This window comes from Rana temporaria, chromosome 3 (genome assembly GCF_905171775.1).
Source record: "Rana temporaria chromosome 3, aRanTem1.1, whole genome shotgun sequence".
In the NCBI taxonomy this organism is placed as follows: domain Eukaryota; kingdom Metazoa; phylum Chordata; class Amphibia; order Anura; family Ranidae; genus Rana; species Rana temporaria.
This window is the reverse complement of record NC_053491.1, coordinates 210,464,824-210,479,841: the sequence shown is the minus strand read 5'-3', so window position 1 is coordinate 210,479,841 and position 15,018 is coordinate 210,464,824. Positions and strand designations below refer to the sequence as shown.

Sequence of the window (15,018 nt, the reverse complement as noted above, 5' to 3'; positions counted from 1 at the left end):
GACCGCACTGTCATCGCTAAAAGGGCTTCCATCTTCCTCTGGTCTTCCTTCCGGGTTCACGGCCTCCAGCTACATGAGTGGCCGGGGACGCAACAACATCACTCACACGAATGCACTCTGAGGGGCAGATCCACAAAGATCTGCCCCGGCGCAGCGTATCTGAGATACGCTACGCCGCTGTAACTTACTTTTTTTGGTTTGAATTCTGGAAGAATTAGCGTCGTAAGTTACGGCGGCGTAGTGTATCTCTCGCGGCGTAACAGCGCCTAATTCAAATCGGTGAGTAGGAGGGCATGTTTCATTTAAATGAAGCGCGTCCCCGCAGCGAACGAACTGCGCATGCGCCGTCCCTAAATTTCCCGCTGTGCATTGCGCTAAATGACGTCGCAAGGACGTCATTGTTTTGACGTGGACGTAAATTACGTCCATCCCGATTCACGGACGACTTACGCAAACGAAAAAAAATAATTCAAATTAAACGCGGGAACGACTGCCATACTTAACATAGCAGGTTTAACTATATGCCACCAAACAGCAGCTTTAACTATAAAAAGCCGACTAGAGACGACGTAAAAGAATGCGACGGCCGCTTGCACGTTCGTGGATCATCGGAAATAGCAAATTTTCATACGCGGATTACGATGGGAAAGCCACCCAGCGGACGCCGAAGAATTGCATCTTAGATCCGAAGGCGTACGAAGATGTACGCCTGTCGGATCTAACCCAGATGCCGTCGTATCTTGTTTTGAGGATTCAAACCAAAGATACGACGCAGGAAATTTGAAAGTACGCCGGCGTACTTGCTTTGTGGATCTGCCCCTGAATATCTCCTAATGCCCTGTACACACGATCGGAATTTCCGATGGGATAAAAATCCGATGGAATTTTCTGTCAGAATTCCGTTCAAGCTGTCTTGCATACACACTGTCAGACCAAATTCCGACCGTCCAAAACGCAGTGACGTAAAACACTACGACGAGCCAAGAAAAATGAAGTTCAATGCTTCCGAGCATGCGTCGACTTGATTCTGAGCAATGCATGTTTTTTTCTCCATCGGAGTTACACACAGACGATCGGAATTTCCATCGGAAAAAATAAAACAGGTTCTATTTCTAAACTCTGACAAAAGTCCAATGGGGCTACACACGGTCGGAATATCTGATGAAAAAATTCCATTAAAATGTTTTCATCGGAAATTCCGATTGTGTGTACAAGCCATAAGCGAATAGGAGATATTGACAGTACCTACAGGTAAGCCTTATTATAAGTTTATCTGTAGGTATAAAGCAGGGGTTTTCAAAGAGGGTCAGATTTGATGAAGTGAACATGCATAAGGGCCGACCATTTTGCCTGACATTCTTTGAACCATTAAAATTTGGTCTAAGTGTGTTCGTCCGAGCACTAATACACTGCCCAACACAAATTATCTTGCCTTTGTGGCTGTGTGTGGTGAAGAGATGAGCTTGGGCGTGTTATTTGGATATACCATATTTAACAGCGTATAACACGCACCTTCACTTTAGGAGGGAAGTTTCAGGGGAAAAAAAATGTAAATATAAAACTGTGAAGCAAAATAAGGGTCATTGCCCATCAATGCAGCCTAATCAGTGCCCATCTGCAGCCTCGCCATTGCCATGAATGCAGCCTCTCCATTGCCATGAATGCAGCCTGATCGACGTCCATCTGCAGCCTCGGAGGGAAGGAGATGCGCACCAACAGATTACATACAGGAGAATCTCCTGTTTACACAGCAGCCTCTTTAATACAATTTTTCCCGCCTCCTATGATAGACAGAGGAGTCATCCAATGGCAGCCCAGGAGACAAGACTTCCTATTACAGATGTCACTGAGTAAACAGGAGATTCTTCTGTATGTAATTTGACAGCACTCGTTCCCCCCTCTCCGTTTCCCCTCCGAGGCAGCGCCGATAAATACAGTATATATCCAAATTACCAGGGGGGCCACATTCAACTGGAACGAGGGCCGCAATTGGCCCCAGGGCCGGACTTTGGACATGCCTGGTATAAAGGTTTTACTACTACTTTAAATTACAGTTTAAAATGAATGATAAAGATAGGAAAAAAACATTGATAAAGGGGTTGCAGATGCTTGTGATTTACCAGACTCAGCCTGAGATGTTGAAATAGCGAATCCAATTAACTTACTCTTGTGTTATTCCTTTCTGCTTTCAATTCGGAAATTTCTTCTTCTTTTTCGAGAAGCTGTTCCCTGCATGCATTCAGCTCTTTTGTCAGTGCAGCAAACTCCTGTAAAGTGAAAAAGAAGAAAAAGGTCACCAACAAAGCATTAGCTCCAGAGTGTACACAACTTGAGTCTTAGCAGTTCTAGTACCCAGGATGGGTTATAATATTCATTCATCCACAGGTATCCATCTCATTTACAAGTATATTGCTTAGTTTAAGTCTTTAAGATGTTTTGTATCACAAAGTATTCACACCAGTTATAGTTAACATTAATCTTTAGCCATACAAAGCCAGACAAAAGCACAGTGGGAAAAAAAGACGGAGAGTTAAATAATCCCAAAGATACAATAATAGCTCAGGAATATACTCCTTTGAAAGTCGGTTTTCATAAAAGATGTACGTCTCATAAAAGATCATACCGTCATTCAGCCCGAGTTTACACTATACCCAACGCAGACATCACATGCAATGTCTGTGCAACGTGAGTTCAGCCACACAGTTTGTATGGCCCAACTCGCATTGGATTCGCACTAAAAAGGTGCAGGATTTTTTTTTCCCGCACTTGAATCTGATCGCATTAGTGTTCTCATCCATGCGATCCGATTGCTGTCCGAATCCACTGTTCGCACTGCGATCTGTGAACCGATCTGGGAGTGTCATTAACATTATATTGACACCCACAGTGGTTCGCAGAGGGCAGTGTGAACTGTCTGTGGGAGAATTGCGACGCGGGAACCGACGCTGAAATCACACTGGTTCCCACATCTCTACAGTGTAAACCCAGGCTAAAGTATCATTGAACACAAAAGCAAAAATGTATTTAGTTGCAGTTCTTACAGGAGATGGTTGTATTCTTTTTTTCTTGTCCACTTCTGCTCCCTGTGCTCTTTCATCCAGTGCTGTCAGTATAATAATGGAGGTGTATTACTGACCAGATCACCAGGGCAATTTAGAGGGGCAAAAAGCCTGGTAAATCCACCACTAGGGTGACCACATTTCCAAACTACCATTCAGGGACACCCCCCTTCCCAAAAATCAGCTTGTTCTGTAACGAATCACAGCACAGGGATTGGACACAAGAGGCGCTATTTATTATTTCTCCAATCACAAGCATGGGGCGGGATTGTGCTCCTCCAGGCTTTCCCGGCCAGGGCAAGTACTGTCAGTGAGTAATGCTGCGTACACACGATCGGTTCGTCTGAGAACGGTCTGATGGACCGTTTTCATCAGACAAACTGATCGTGTGGGCCCCATCGTTTTTTTATCCATCGGTTAAAAAACTAGGAACTTGTTTTAAAATTATCTGATGGTTAAAAAAACGATAGAAAAAAACCATCGTCTGTGGGCACGTCCATCGGTTAAAAATCCACACATGCTCAGAAATATAAATATAATATAAATATATATATATATATATAATATATATAATATATATTGCAATTTTGGCCCGTAGGAGCATATGCTCAAAAATGCCAGAAAAAGTGTGCAATGACACATTAGCTAACATGAAGGGGAGTTTCCAGTTAGAAAAAATAAAATCTCAAAAGAGCGCAAAGGCCTGTAGGAGATGTGTTTCAGCTCTAAGGCCCTGTACACACGACCAGTTTCCTCGGCAGAATTCAGCTTCCGACCGAGTTTCTGGCTGAATTCTGCCGAGAAACCCGGCCGTGTGTACACTTTCGGCCGAGGAAGCCGACGAGGACCTCGGCGAGGAAATAGAGAACATGTTCTCTATTTCCTCGTTGTTCTATGGGAGCTCTCGGCCCGCCGAGGTCCTCGGCGGCTTCAGGGCTGAACTGGCCGAGGAACTCGATGTGTTTGGCACGTCGAGTTCCTCGGCCGTGTGTACGGGGCCTAAGGCCCCATTCACACCTGAGCATAGTGTTTTCAGGCATAAAGTCCCCCAATTTTTCTGCAATTTTTGCAGCGTTTTTTACCATGTTTTTGCCGCGATTTTGACACGTTTTTGCCGCGTTTTTTTTGTACAGGTCATAAGGTCACCAATGTAAAAAGCAGAAAAGGCTAATAGGAGAGAGGAGCTGAGCCTTTATACCCCATGAAGCTTTAGTGGTGTTTCAGAGCATCTTCAAAGCCTCCATAGAAGTCTATGGCAAAGCTTGATTGAAGCCCCACCAAAGCCTCATTGAAGCACCACAAAGCCTCACCGAAGCCCCACCGAAGCTCCACCAAAGCCTCATCAAAGCCCCACAGAAGCCTCATCGAAGCACCAAGCAAAACCCAGGTGTAAACAGAACTGTAAGCTAACCATTTTATTTAGTGACAGGAGCTTTGAATAGCGTTCAGAGAGCTTTAACAAAGCGTGTCCGAAGCCATGTTTTGAAGCAAGTGTAAACTAGCCCTTACAGAGAGGAAAAAAAGTCTAACTTTGCTAAAATCATATTTCAGATTTTTACAGAATAGGTGGGGATATTAGTACCAGACCTCATTGACACACATCAAAAAAAGTCTGCCTTACTAAATGAGGAAAAAATAAAAATAAAACTTTGCTTTGTTCAAACGTATACATATAGAAAAGTATGCTTTTTTATACAACTAACAAAAGCTTGGGCTAAAATTGTACAGTTGAGTATAGAGGTTTGCTGTTATTCTGGCAACCTGGTCATTGTAACGTATAGCACCGTGTAGAGCAGTAGACATTATCTGGTGTGCCTTTACACTTGTGGAGGATGCAGCTCCGAAGCAGTGCCATTGGGGGATGAGAAATTGTAGTGGTGGCCAGTAGGGTGATGTGGGGGCAGAAAGAGGGGGAATGTGGTGGCAGTGATTAGAGAAGTATGACCTTACAGAAGTAGTCAGAGAAGCACATTGGTATGGATGGAGGTTAGTGATGTTTATGAGTGCAACGGTGGTCAGTGTTTACAGTCACTATACAGCCAGTGTCCGGTGGATCAATCACTCAATCACATTTTTCTGTCAACAGTGCTGTCCACTTCCATTTTACCAAAGACCTAATGTGGTGGTGGAAAGTGCATTTGATAAAAACTTAAATTGGCATATTCCAAGAAGCTCTACAGGAAACCAGTTAACATGCCGGCACTTGTAATACATTTATAAATTAATTATTAATTTGAAATTTAACACTGCACAATTTAGTATGCTCAACACACAAATAAAAATATATATCATTTTTTTAACAATAAAGTTTATTTTATAGTTAAAGAAAAGATGAAAAAAATATATATCTTGACATTGGTTTATGCTACATGATCTGTGCCTGCAAAATGCTTACATTAAAGCAGTAATAAACTCCAAAACAAAAATGTATTACATTGCAGCTCACCAATTTCATGATGTATTAACTGCATTTTTTAAGGCATTTTTTTCACCTAGTAAACCAGCCAGTAAGTCTGTTACTTTTCAATTTTCTTTTACAGACCTAGTTGTTTAGCAAAAGTGGTAGTTAAGTTGGAGGGTTGAGTCAAAGCATTTACCACTGATAGAGGTACTTAGGCCCCGTACACACGACCAGTTTCCTCGGCAGAATTCAGCTTCCGACCGAGTTTCTGGCTGAATTCTGCCGAGGAAACTGGTCGTGTGTACACTTTCGGCCGAGGAAGCCGACGAGGAGCTCGGCGAGGAAATAGAGAACATGTTCTCTATTTCCTCGTTGTTCTATGGGAGCTCTTGTCCCGCCGAGCTCCTCGGCGGCTTCAGGGCTGAACTGGCCGAGGAACTCGATGTGTTTGGCACGTCGAGTTCCTCGGCCGTGTGTACGAGGCTTTACATTGGTCATCTTTTATTCATTTATGTAAAGTCTTTATTCCAAAAGGTAAAAATGTTGCTGAAAATGCTTAAAAAGTGTGATCTGGAGTTCAGCTCTTATTCATTAGTCAAGTCCATCTAAATTTGCTAAAGCTAACATTACAATGTACCTAGATTGAAAATGCTGCTGTCTGACTGGGGGCCCCCTCCCTTCACCTCCCTCATGCAATCTTCTATCCAATACTTTAGTGGTAGTGACCTGAGGATGCTGGCCCTTATGTTAACACTGTAATCATTGGTTATGTTAATTTTGTGCATTTACATTCCTCAGTTGTGCCTGAGTTGTCATGTTCTGTGACTTGGTTTGTCAACCCTTGCCTTTTTTTAAATAAAGAAAAAATGGCATTCATGTTGCTTATACTGACTACTAAGGATGAGGTTTGGGTTTAGAGCCACCTTAGGGTGAAGCCAGAGGCCTAGCTACAACCTTCAGAGCTCCGTGCAAGAAACCATGAAGGGCTCTTTACTTCCATCATGGGACACTTTATTATGGTCCCAAAGTGGCCCCCTTCCTGCCATCTTGGGCCCCCCATGGTGGTAGAATACCTAGGTCCAGTCACAAGTGAAACCTTTGTGACCCTGGTAGTTACGCCACTGTGTTCCATCTGCATTTACTGCCAGAAATGTTATAGATTTTACCAGCATGTAAGAGCTGCACTCCCAGCTTTCAACAGGATGTTACTGGCTCAGTGATCAGACCCTGAGCAGATCACCCATGACAGGAGAACCAGCATACCCATTGCTGACCTCAGGAATATGAGCTGCAGTGGTGCAGGAGGAGAGCTATGACAGCAAGTGGATCATGCTGGGGAAACTGATGGAGGATGAAAGGTCAGATTGACAGCATTGGATTAGCAGCTGTGGGAAGTGACCAAGTCAGGCAGCGGTTATCAGTACCAGCAGGGCCGATGCAAGGATTTTTGCCTACACAGGCCAAGGTGCATTTTTTTGCCCCCCCACACCCCCTATCCCCCATCCTCTTGCCACCCAACCCCCCCCCATCCCCACAGTCTATGGAACCTCCTTGAAATTGAGCCTGTATTTGTGGGGGTTGAGTGTGAAGGACATCTCTTTAAATCCCCCCAGGACAAAACTACCCCCACCTAATCTATCTCTTAGAAAAAATCCTCTCCCCACTTCTAGCTCAGATCCTCTCCTGAGGTCCTCTCTTCCAGCAAAACCCCCTCCCCTCATCCTGGGTCAAATCTGCTCCCCCCCATCCTCGCCAGCACAAATCCTCTTTCCCCCAAATTCTCCATGCCAAATTCTCCCTAGTTCTGTCACAAATCCTACTACCCAAATCCCCCATCTCAGTACAACCCCCCCCCCCCAAAAAAAAAACACAAATCTTCTCCCCTTCTAATACAAATTCATACTTCCCAACTGTCCTGGTTTTGGTGGGACTTTCCTGAGATACTTTTTAAATCCTATGTATCTGGACTAAGGGTCTGTTTACATCAGAATGTCATAGGGGAAACCTGTGTTTTGTGTGCATTTCCCAAACTGCATTCAAAATGCACTGCCGTCACGATCAGCAGTGGGTGTCAACTTAACCACTATAGCCCCCGAAGCATTGGCTGCTCAATGACTTGGCCATTTTTTGCCATTCAGCACTGTGTCGATTTAACTGACATTTGCACGGTCGTGCGGCGCTGTACCGGAACAAAATTAACATCCTCTTTTTTTCACACAAATAGAGCTTTGTTTTGGTGATATTTGATCATCTCTGCGTTTTTTGTTTTTTTTTGCACTAAAAACAAAAATAGAGCGACCATTTTGAAATAAAAACACAATATTTTGCACTTTTTGCTATATTAAATATCCCCATTTTTTTTTTAAAAAAGTGATTTTTTTTTCTCACTTTAGGCTGATATGTATTCTTCTACATATTTTTGGTAAAACAAATCACAAAAGGAAGGTATATATTGATTGGTTTGTGCAAGAGTTATAGCGTCTACAAAATAGAGGATAGATTTATAGCATTTTTATTATTATTATTTTTTTCACTAGTAATGGCGGCGATCTGTGATTTTTATCAGGACTGCAACATTATAGTGGACACATCGGACACTTTTGACACATTTTTGGGACCATTGACAATTTTACAGCGATCAGTTCTATAAAAGTGCACTGATTACTGTAAAAATGTCACTGGCAGGGAATTGGTTAACACTAGGGGCGATCAAGGGGTTAATTCTGTTCCCTAGGTGTGTTTCTAACTATGGGGGGGGGACTGACCTAGCGGAAATGACAGATCGTAGTTCCTAGCTATTAGGAACTCACAATCTGTCTCTCCTTACAGAACAGAACAGGGATGTGTGTGTTTACACACACACACACACACACATACACATACATCCCTGTTCTGCCTCTCGAGTCTGCGATCGCTTGTGGCTGGCGGTCATCGCGACTGTGGTCACGGCATTGGCGATGCAGCATGCGCACACGCCTCTGGCGATGTGTGCCTGCTATCCCGATTAAAGGGACCAACCTATAGCTACGATGGTTCACGGGATCTTGCCGACCTGCCGCCGTATAATGATGGCGGCTGGTTGGCAAGTGGTTAAGGACTCCCCAATTACAGGTCCCATAAAGTCCCTTATATGATTAAAGGGTATTTGCTGCAAATGCAGGTCGCAAACATAGTGTTTGCCTGTGCCAGATCGTATGATCAAAATTACCATGCTATCCAGTTGCTGGACATTATGTAAAGTAGAGCATACACAGCTCTTGGTGCAGACTGGCACAGTTTCAGCCCATTGAAATGAAAGGGCTGAGATCGCACAGCACCTGGAAGACATGTGAATCGCACAGGAACACACAGCGTGTTTCTATGTGATTCATGATGTGTACCAGCCCTGAGTTCTGGAGCCCAGTGGTGAAAAAAAGCTCTGGCACTTGGCTCCATTAACTTGCCTGACAGGGGGGAAAGGAATGTGGGTACCTGAGGCAATTGCCAAGAATTTATAGCGAGGTGCCTGGGATCGCAGACACCACAATTGTCCCCTCAATATCTTTGTAGAAGGGGAAAAGGGGGCAAGTTGCCAAAGAAGAATACTTGCAGTGATTTGTGGGGATAATAGAATGCTGTACATGTTAGGGGGTACTTTGGGAGGGTAGAGGATTTGTGGGTTTGAATATAAAATCTAACCCACCCCCAGCACAAGTTCTGTCCCCTCCCAAAGTGCCCCCTGGCACATACATCCTATTATCACCCCCCCCCCCAAATCACTGCAAGTATTCTTCGACAATTTGCCCCCCTTCCCCCCTTCTCTGAGTTCCCTTCCCCGTGTCTCCTTTACCTGCAAGTGTCATGTTGTTTATTGCATTCAGATTTAGTACAAACCCCAGATCAGCATGGCACATGTAAAGCTGTGTCCATCCTCCTCCACCTCCTCTTGTGTTTGTATAGGGAGGGGGGGGGCTTCAGTCTGTGTGTTAGTGTGAGGAAGGAGCGGGGAGAAAAGGGGGGGAAAGAGGGAGAGATGCGGCCACTGTACAGAGTAATAGCAGAATGTGGGACCCCAAAACACCCCACACAAGCTGCAAGCAAGTCACCTCCTCTCTGAGGTTCACATACTGGGCTCAGCTAAGTACCAGCTGTGCTAGAACTGGACCGGAAAACTTTCCTGCAGTCTTGGGGCCCCCTTTCACTCTGTGGCCTCTTTGACAATTTACATCCTATAAAGTCCTACACATATTAAGGAGGCTTCATGTTTCCTAATTATTATTTTCCTTTCCCTGTAAAATGTATGCATGTCAGTCAAACGACATAGTGCCAGGAAATAAAAAGCAAGTGACAAATATAAACAAATATTCCTTAAAAAACAGCATACAATGCACAATTACTTCAAATCTTTATACAAATACAGATCTCCTGCGTTCTGAAGACAATGAAGTAGTGTGTTTTATCACCATTAATAAGGAAAGGGTCTAATATGTCCCTCTGTTTGTTAGACAGGCTATTTTTATATATATTGCAGTATATGGGTAATTTGGGGGGACCTGCGTTGTCCCGCTAGCACTCCAGATTTTGCTCAGGACTAACAGTCCTAAATGCATTGCTGGAATACCAAGTTGCAAAAGTAGGCATCAGTCTATGGGCCCTATGTAAGGACCAGTAAAAATCTGTATTTTTGTTATAGAAAATTACTTCAAACCCCCAAATATATATATATATATGCATATACTTTTGGCAGAGGCCCTAGAGAATAAAATGGTGGTCGTTGCAATTTTTTATGTCACACGAAATTTGCGCAGTGGTTTTTCAAACACAAATTTTTGGAAAAATATATACCGGTACTTTAATTAGTTAAACAAAAAACAATATATAACCCATTTTTTTTTGTAAGGTATGAAGGATGATGGTACACCAAGTACACAGATACCTAACGTGTCATGCTTTAAAACTACACACACACTCGTGGAATGGCGCCAACCTGAGGTACTTAAAAATCTTCATAGGTGACATTTTAGGAGGAACAGTGTATTCTAATGTAAACTGAGAGCCAATATGTGAAAACTCACTATCCACATTATAGCAGTACTTCAAATAACTTAAAAATACGATTTAATATTTTGTATGGAAAAGCCATAGTCTAGTAAAATGCATTAGAAAAAAAAAAAGAAAGAGCGCAATGTTTTAAATTTCAAGTAATGACACAAGATAGCTTGTATACATTTTCACGCAGCCTATTGCTGACACAAGTTAAAATATTTTATCAACCTTTTTGTAGTATTGTGTTATGCAATGGTATGGGATACTAATGGCCTACGCACTTAAATCTGCCTTCCAGATGTACATGAACCGGGGGAATTCTGTCATCTACAATCTTTGTTTGTAACAGAAATGTTGTATGTCTGGTCATAGTTTACAAGCCCAGAGGTAAGAAAGCCTTTGCATAGTTAATGAAATTTGACAAGCACAACTGCACTCTTGAAATCTGTACACAAGTTATTCAGCTGGGAAGTGTGTGGAAGTAAACACGATTAAACTGGTGAATAATGAAGTTCAGCTTTGTTTTATCTTTTTTTTTTCTGACCGACAATGCAGTGCAGAAATGGTACTGCCAGAATTTTGGTTTTCCTCAATTGGCCTTCAACATCTGAAAAAGCGTTAAGTGTGTATGGAGGAGATGGCTTATTATGGTTTAAAATATATTTTCATCTTCAGTGCACACCAAGGTTACACAGCAGAACTAAATGCCCATGGATAGGTTTTAGCACAGCTCCATATCAACAATTATACTCTTACAGTAGCTGGTATTTCCACATCTGAATAACTGATATACAATGTTCACATTTTAATTCCCGTCACGCATTATCAGAAATGATTTACAACATATGAAATTATATTTACACACAATGTAAAGTTAAATAAGAAGTCCACTGGACAGTTAGATATTAATATCTTTGAACCGGAACCTCTTTTACAAAGTAACTGGTCATTTCTATGGAGATCACACAAGAATATGATATAGTTAGCTGGGTATTTTTGTGGGCAACTACGAGAAATTGGGCTTTGGTGATACCTTTCTTAATTGAGCACTATTGCCTAATTCTGATCCCAGGGCCTGAGTAAAGACCAATAAAGATATCCCCATGTATTTTCCTCTACAGCAATGTACATGCCAGAGGTTTCCCCTTTTATTTGCAATAGGCCAATGAAATCAGCCAAACCACTACAATTTGAAGGATGCAGACGGGAATCCTGGAGGATCTCTTTGTATGCTGCCATTGCCTTGGGGAACCAAAAGTCTCCTTTAATAGCCTCAATGGTGATAGAGGAGTCTCAAATTTTAAAGAGGGCAGCTTTAGGTCCCACAAAAGGACTATTCCTTAAAAATGTCCAGAATGCTAATTGTGCAGTAATTTCAACATTTAGCTATAAAAATTTACAATTTGTATTTGTACTTATTAAAATGAATATCAATAAACGTACAGCAATAAAATAACACATGGATACTAGGCTCCACATGTGGAATTCCCTTACTGTATATTACATCTAATGCTTTAACACATTAAAATGATTTATTCTCCAAAATGTTTATATGTATTTAGAGCTGATAAAATATTTCTTCCTGCTTATATATCTGAAGATATAATCTTTACTCTCCTCCTTTAGATGGAATAACGTACAACCATCAAGCCTCTAAATTCTACTTTTGTAGACAGTGGGCTAGGCTGCCTTACTTTTTATAATTATTTATCCAGCCTCATAGTATATTCAGGTTCTAGCCACCTCCACCACTTTAACAGATCATCTCGATGGTTCTTGAATATATTTACAATACATCTACACTTTTACACCTAGAGAATGAGATGCAACAAACTTTCTCCTTTGGAAGTCTCAGCTCTATATTGGCTTAAAGCCAGGGAACCTTAACACCTTTCAGTCAATCTTCTCCCTCATAACTCAACTTTGGAATTATTCTATATGAGGGAATTCCACTGTTGGTCTGCCAAAGTGATTACTGATCTGTTTCATATAACTCAAGATTGTCACCTTCTCACCTTTGAGGAGCTAAAACTTAAATACAAACTTTGCAACATGTTTTTCGAAAATTCTCCCTAAGACACTACCCAGTTGCGGCCTCTGTATTGGAAGACCTAATCTAGGATGAAAATCTTTCAAAAGTCCCTATTACTAAGCTCTGGTGGGCAGAGTGAAACATGTTGGGGGCATGGTCTGGAGGGGGTCCAGGCTGAGACTGCAATTCAGTGCTATACAGCAGTTATTGACTTGATGTGCGACTCCTGGGACACCTAGTCAATCTTTCAAAAGGCACTACTTAAATGTGCCATTGTATAAAATTGTGAGTCTCTAGACCCTTCCCCTTTGCTTACAACAAACAATCAAAACTTATACCATCAATGATTAATGACTAAGAAGACCTGGTTAATGAATATGATTAGCACTGCAGGTAAACTTTAATATGTTTTTATACCACCTGCATTATTCTCCAGAAAACCTATGTCATATGGGAATCCTTCCTACTTCAAGCTGTATTAGATGCAAAGATACTTCTGCTGATCTGTACCATATCTTCTGGACTTATCAACTGATTGGTTCATATTGAGCCTAGTTAACCATATTGGTCTAAACTCCATAATTCCATGGTAGACAACTTCTTCTGAGGAGTTTCTTCTAGGCTAGATTGGTCCATTAATGCTTACTATGCTTAGTAAAATGATGGCTTAATTTTTTTAGTTTCAAGGCAGAAAATAAATCTTACTTCACCGGAAAAAAAGTTAGTCCTTCTGACATCAACAAAATGTTTTAGCCAACATTGATATTTTATTTGCAAAATCCAAATGTTTTTACTTCAATATAGAATAGGATTTGGAAGACCTTTTCCTAGTTCATATAATTCTAAATAAAATGACATATGTTGAGTAAGACTAAGCTGCTTTTATGATACACTATCTGGTACAGGTACTTTAAGGCTTTAGGAAGACTATTGTTCCTTTGTACATATCAAAGGCCATACAGATTTAAAGTATCAAAGGCTTCACCTTTGTATCACATTAAGACTACTCATTTCCGTTACAAGTAAAAGGAATTCTTCTGCTACCTGAATTAAAGAAGAAGAATGCCAGCCAATGTTTTTTGGAGTTATTTTTGGACTGTGAGGGGAAGAGAGAAGAGATAATTTAGAAAAGGCATCTGGAGAAGCAATTGTGCACCCTGTATTGAGTCTGTTTATAAAGTTATACTCAAAGTAGGACTCACATTTTTTATAACAATTTTGAGAGTCAGTTTCCCATTGCTTCTTTTTGTGTCACCAGGACAGGAACTCATAAGAGCGGAAAAAAAATGTTAAAAAAACTTTTAATAACAGTGTAGGGGAAAGGTATAATTTTGGTCATATTTTTATTCTACTCAATGCTCCCAATGAGAAAATCTTTTTCTAACCGTGATAAATCTAGAAAGGTAATAGAGATTGTAAACCTCCCTTTTCTATGCAAAAATAAAATAAAAAAATGTATCTGAAGTTTGTATTAAAAAGCCCTCTGGACCAAGGGTGCAATAGCTTCTATGACTTCAAACATTCTGTTAGTTTTTCTGATGTTTTTGAAGAAACCTATCAGTAATGCACAACCATATTTATTTTCAATGATAAAAGCTGGATGTGGTGGCATGCATTGAGGAGATTTCATTCTTCTGGTACAAATTAAAGTTAAACATGTTGTCAACTGTCTTGATATGTTGCCCTGCTTATTTTTTTTTCATATTCCTACGCAAAGCCCAACTCTACCCAAAACAGTTTTTTGGCTAGAGTAAAAAAAAATTCAAACTTCAGTCTGTAATCGAAAATCTCAATTGAGGAAAAAAATGCAACAAAACCACTTTATTTATAGTAGTTGAGTTGAAAAGATTATTATTGATGTGTCTTCTTTTCCCAGGGACCCTCCTTACTTTCTTGGTTGGCAGATAAAATGTAAAGCGAATATCCCAAATTAGTCAGCCATAAATACAAGCATGATAGCATGGCAGATGTTCTAACCCTTTCTCACTTTAAACCAAAACAAAAAAGCTTTGGTATGGCTATATAAGGTAAGAGCGTCTGAATGTACTTTTTTTAAATATTTGAACTAATATTCCATTCCTGGTATCTCCACCATTTGATGGGTTTTGTTTTGGAAAACTGGGTACATGTAGGGTGGATAGGTGAAGGGAGTGGAATTACTTTGCTGTGTCATTAATTGGGCGTACACACGATTGGAATTTCTGATGGAAAAGGTCAGACGGACTTTTTCCATCTGAATCTCTGCCCCATCAGAGTAATTCCATCGGAAGTTCCGATGAATTCCATCAGAGTTTACATAGAGAACATGTTCTCTTTTCCTCCGGTGGAATTCCGTCAGAATTCCGATGTGAATTTGGTCAGACAAAGGTCCTATCGTGTGAACAGGGCATTAGACAATCATTCAGACAGTGAAATACCTCTTGCATAAAACTAACAAAAAAAAAACACACACAAGAAAACCCCAAACAACTTGGTGGTTTAATTGTTTGAATGTTTAAGCT

The 15,018-nt window shown here is 41.1% G+C and overlaps 1 protein-coding gene across 12 annotated transcripts in view; it reads right to left on the bottom strand.

Moving 5' to 3' along the window:
* Positions 1-15,018, bottom strand: part of PPFIA2 (PTPRF interacting protein alpha 2) — a 480,721-nt gene that overhangs the window by 239,359 nt on the left and 226,344 nt on the right. For all 12 annotated transcript variants that reach the window (XM_040344191.1, XM_040344192.1, XM_040344193.1 and 9 more), the window contains one exon: positions 2,166-2,267. In XM_040344191.1, the coding sequence (XP_040200125.1) occupies positions 2,166-2,267 (102 nt within the window). The remainder of the gene's footprint in view (positions 1-2,165; positions 2,268-15,018) is intronic.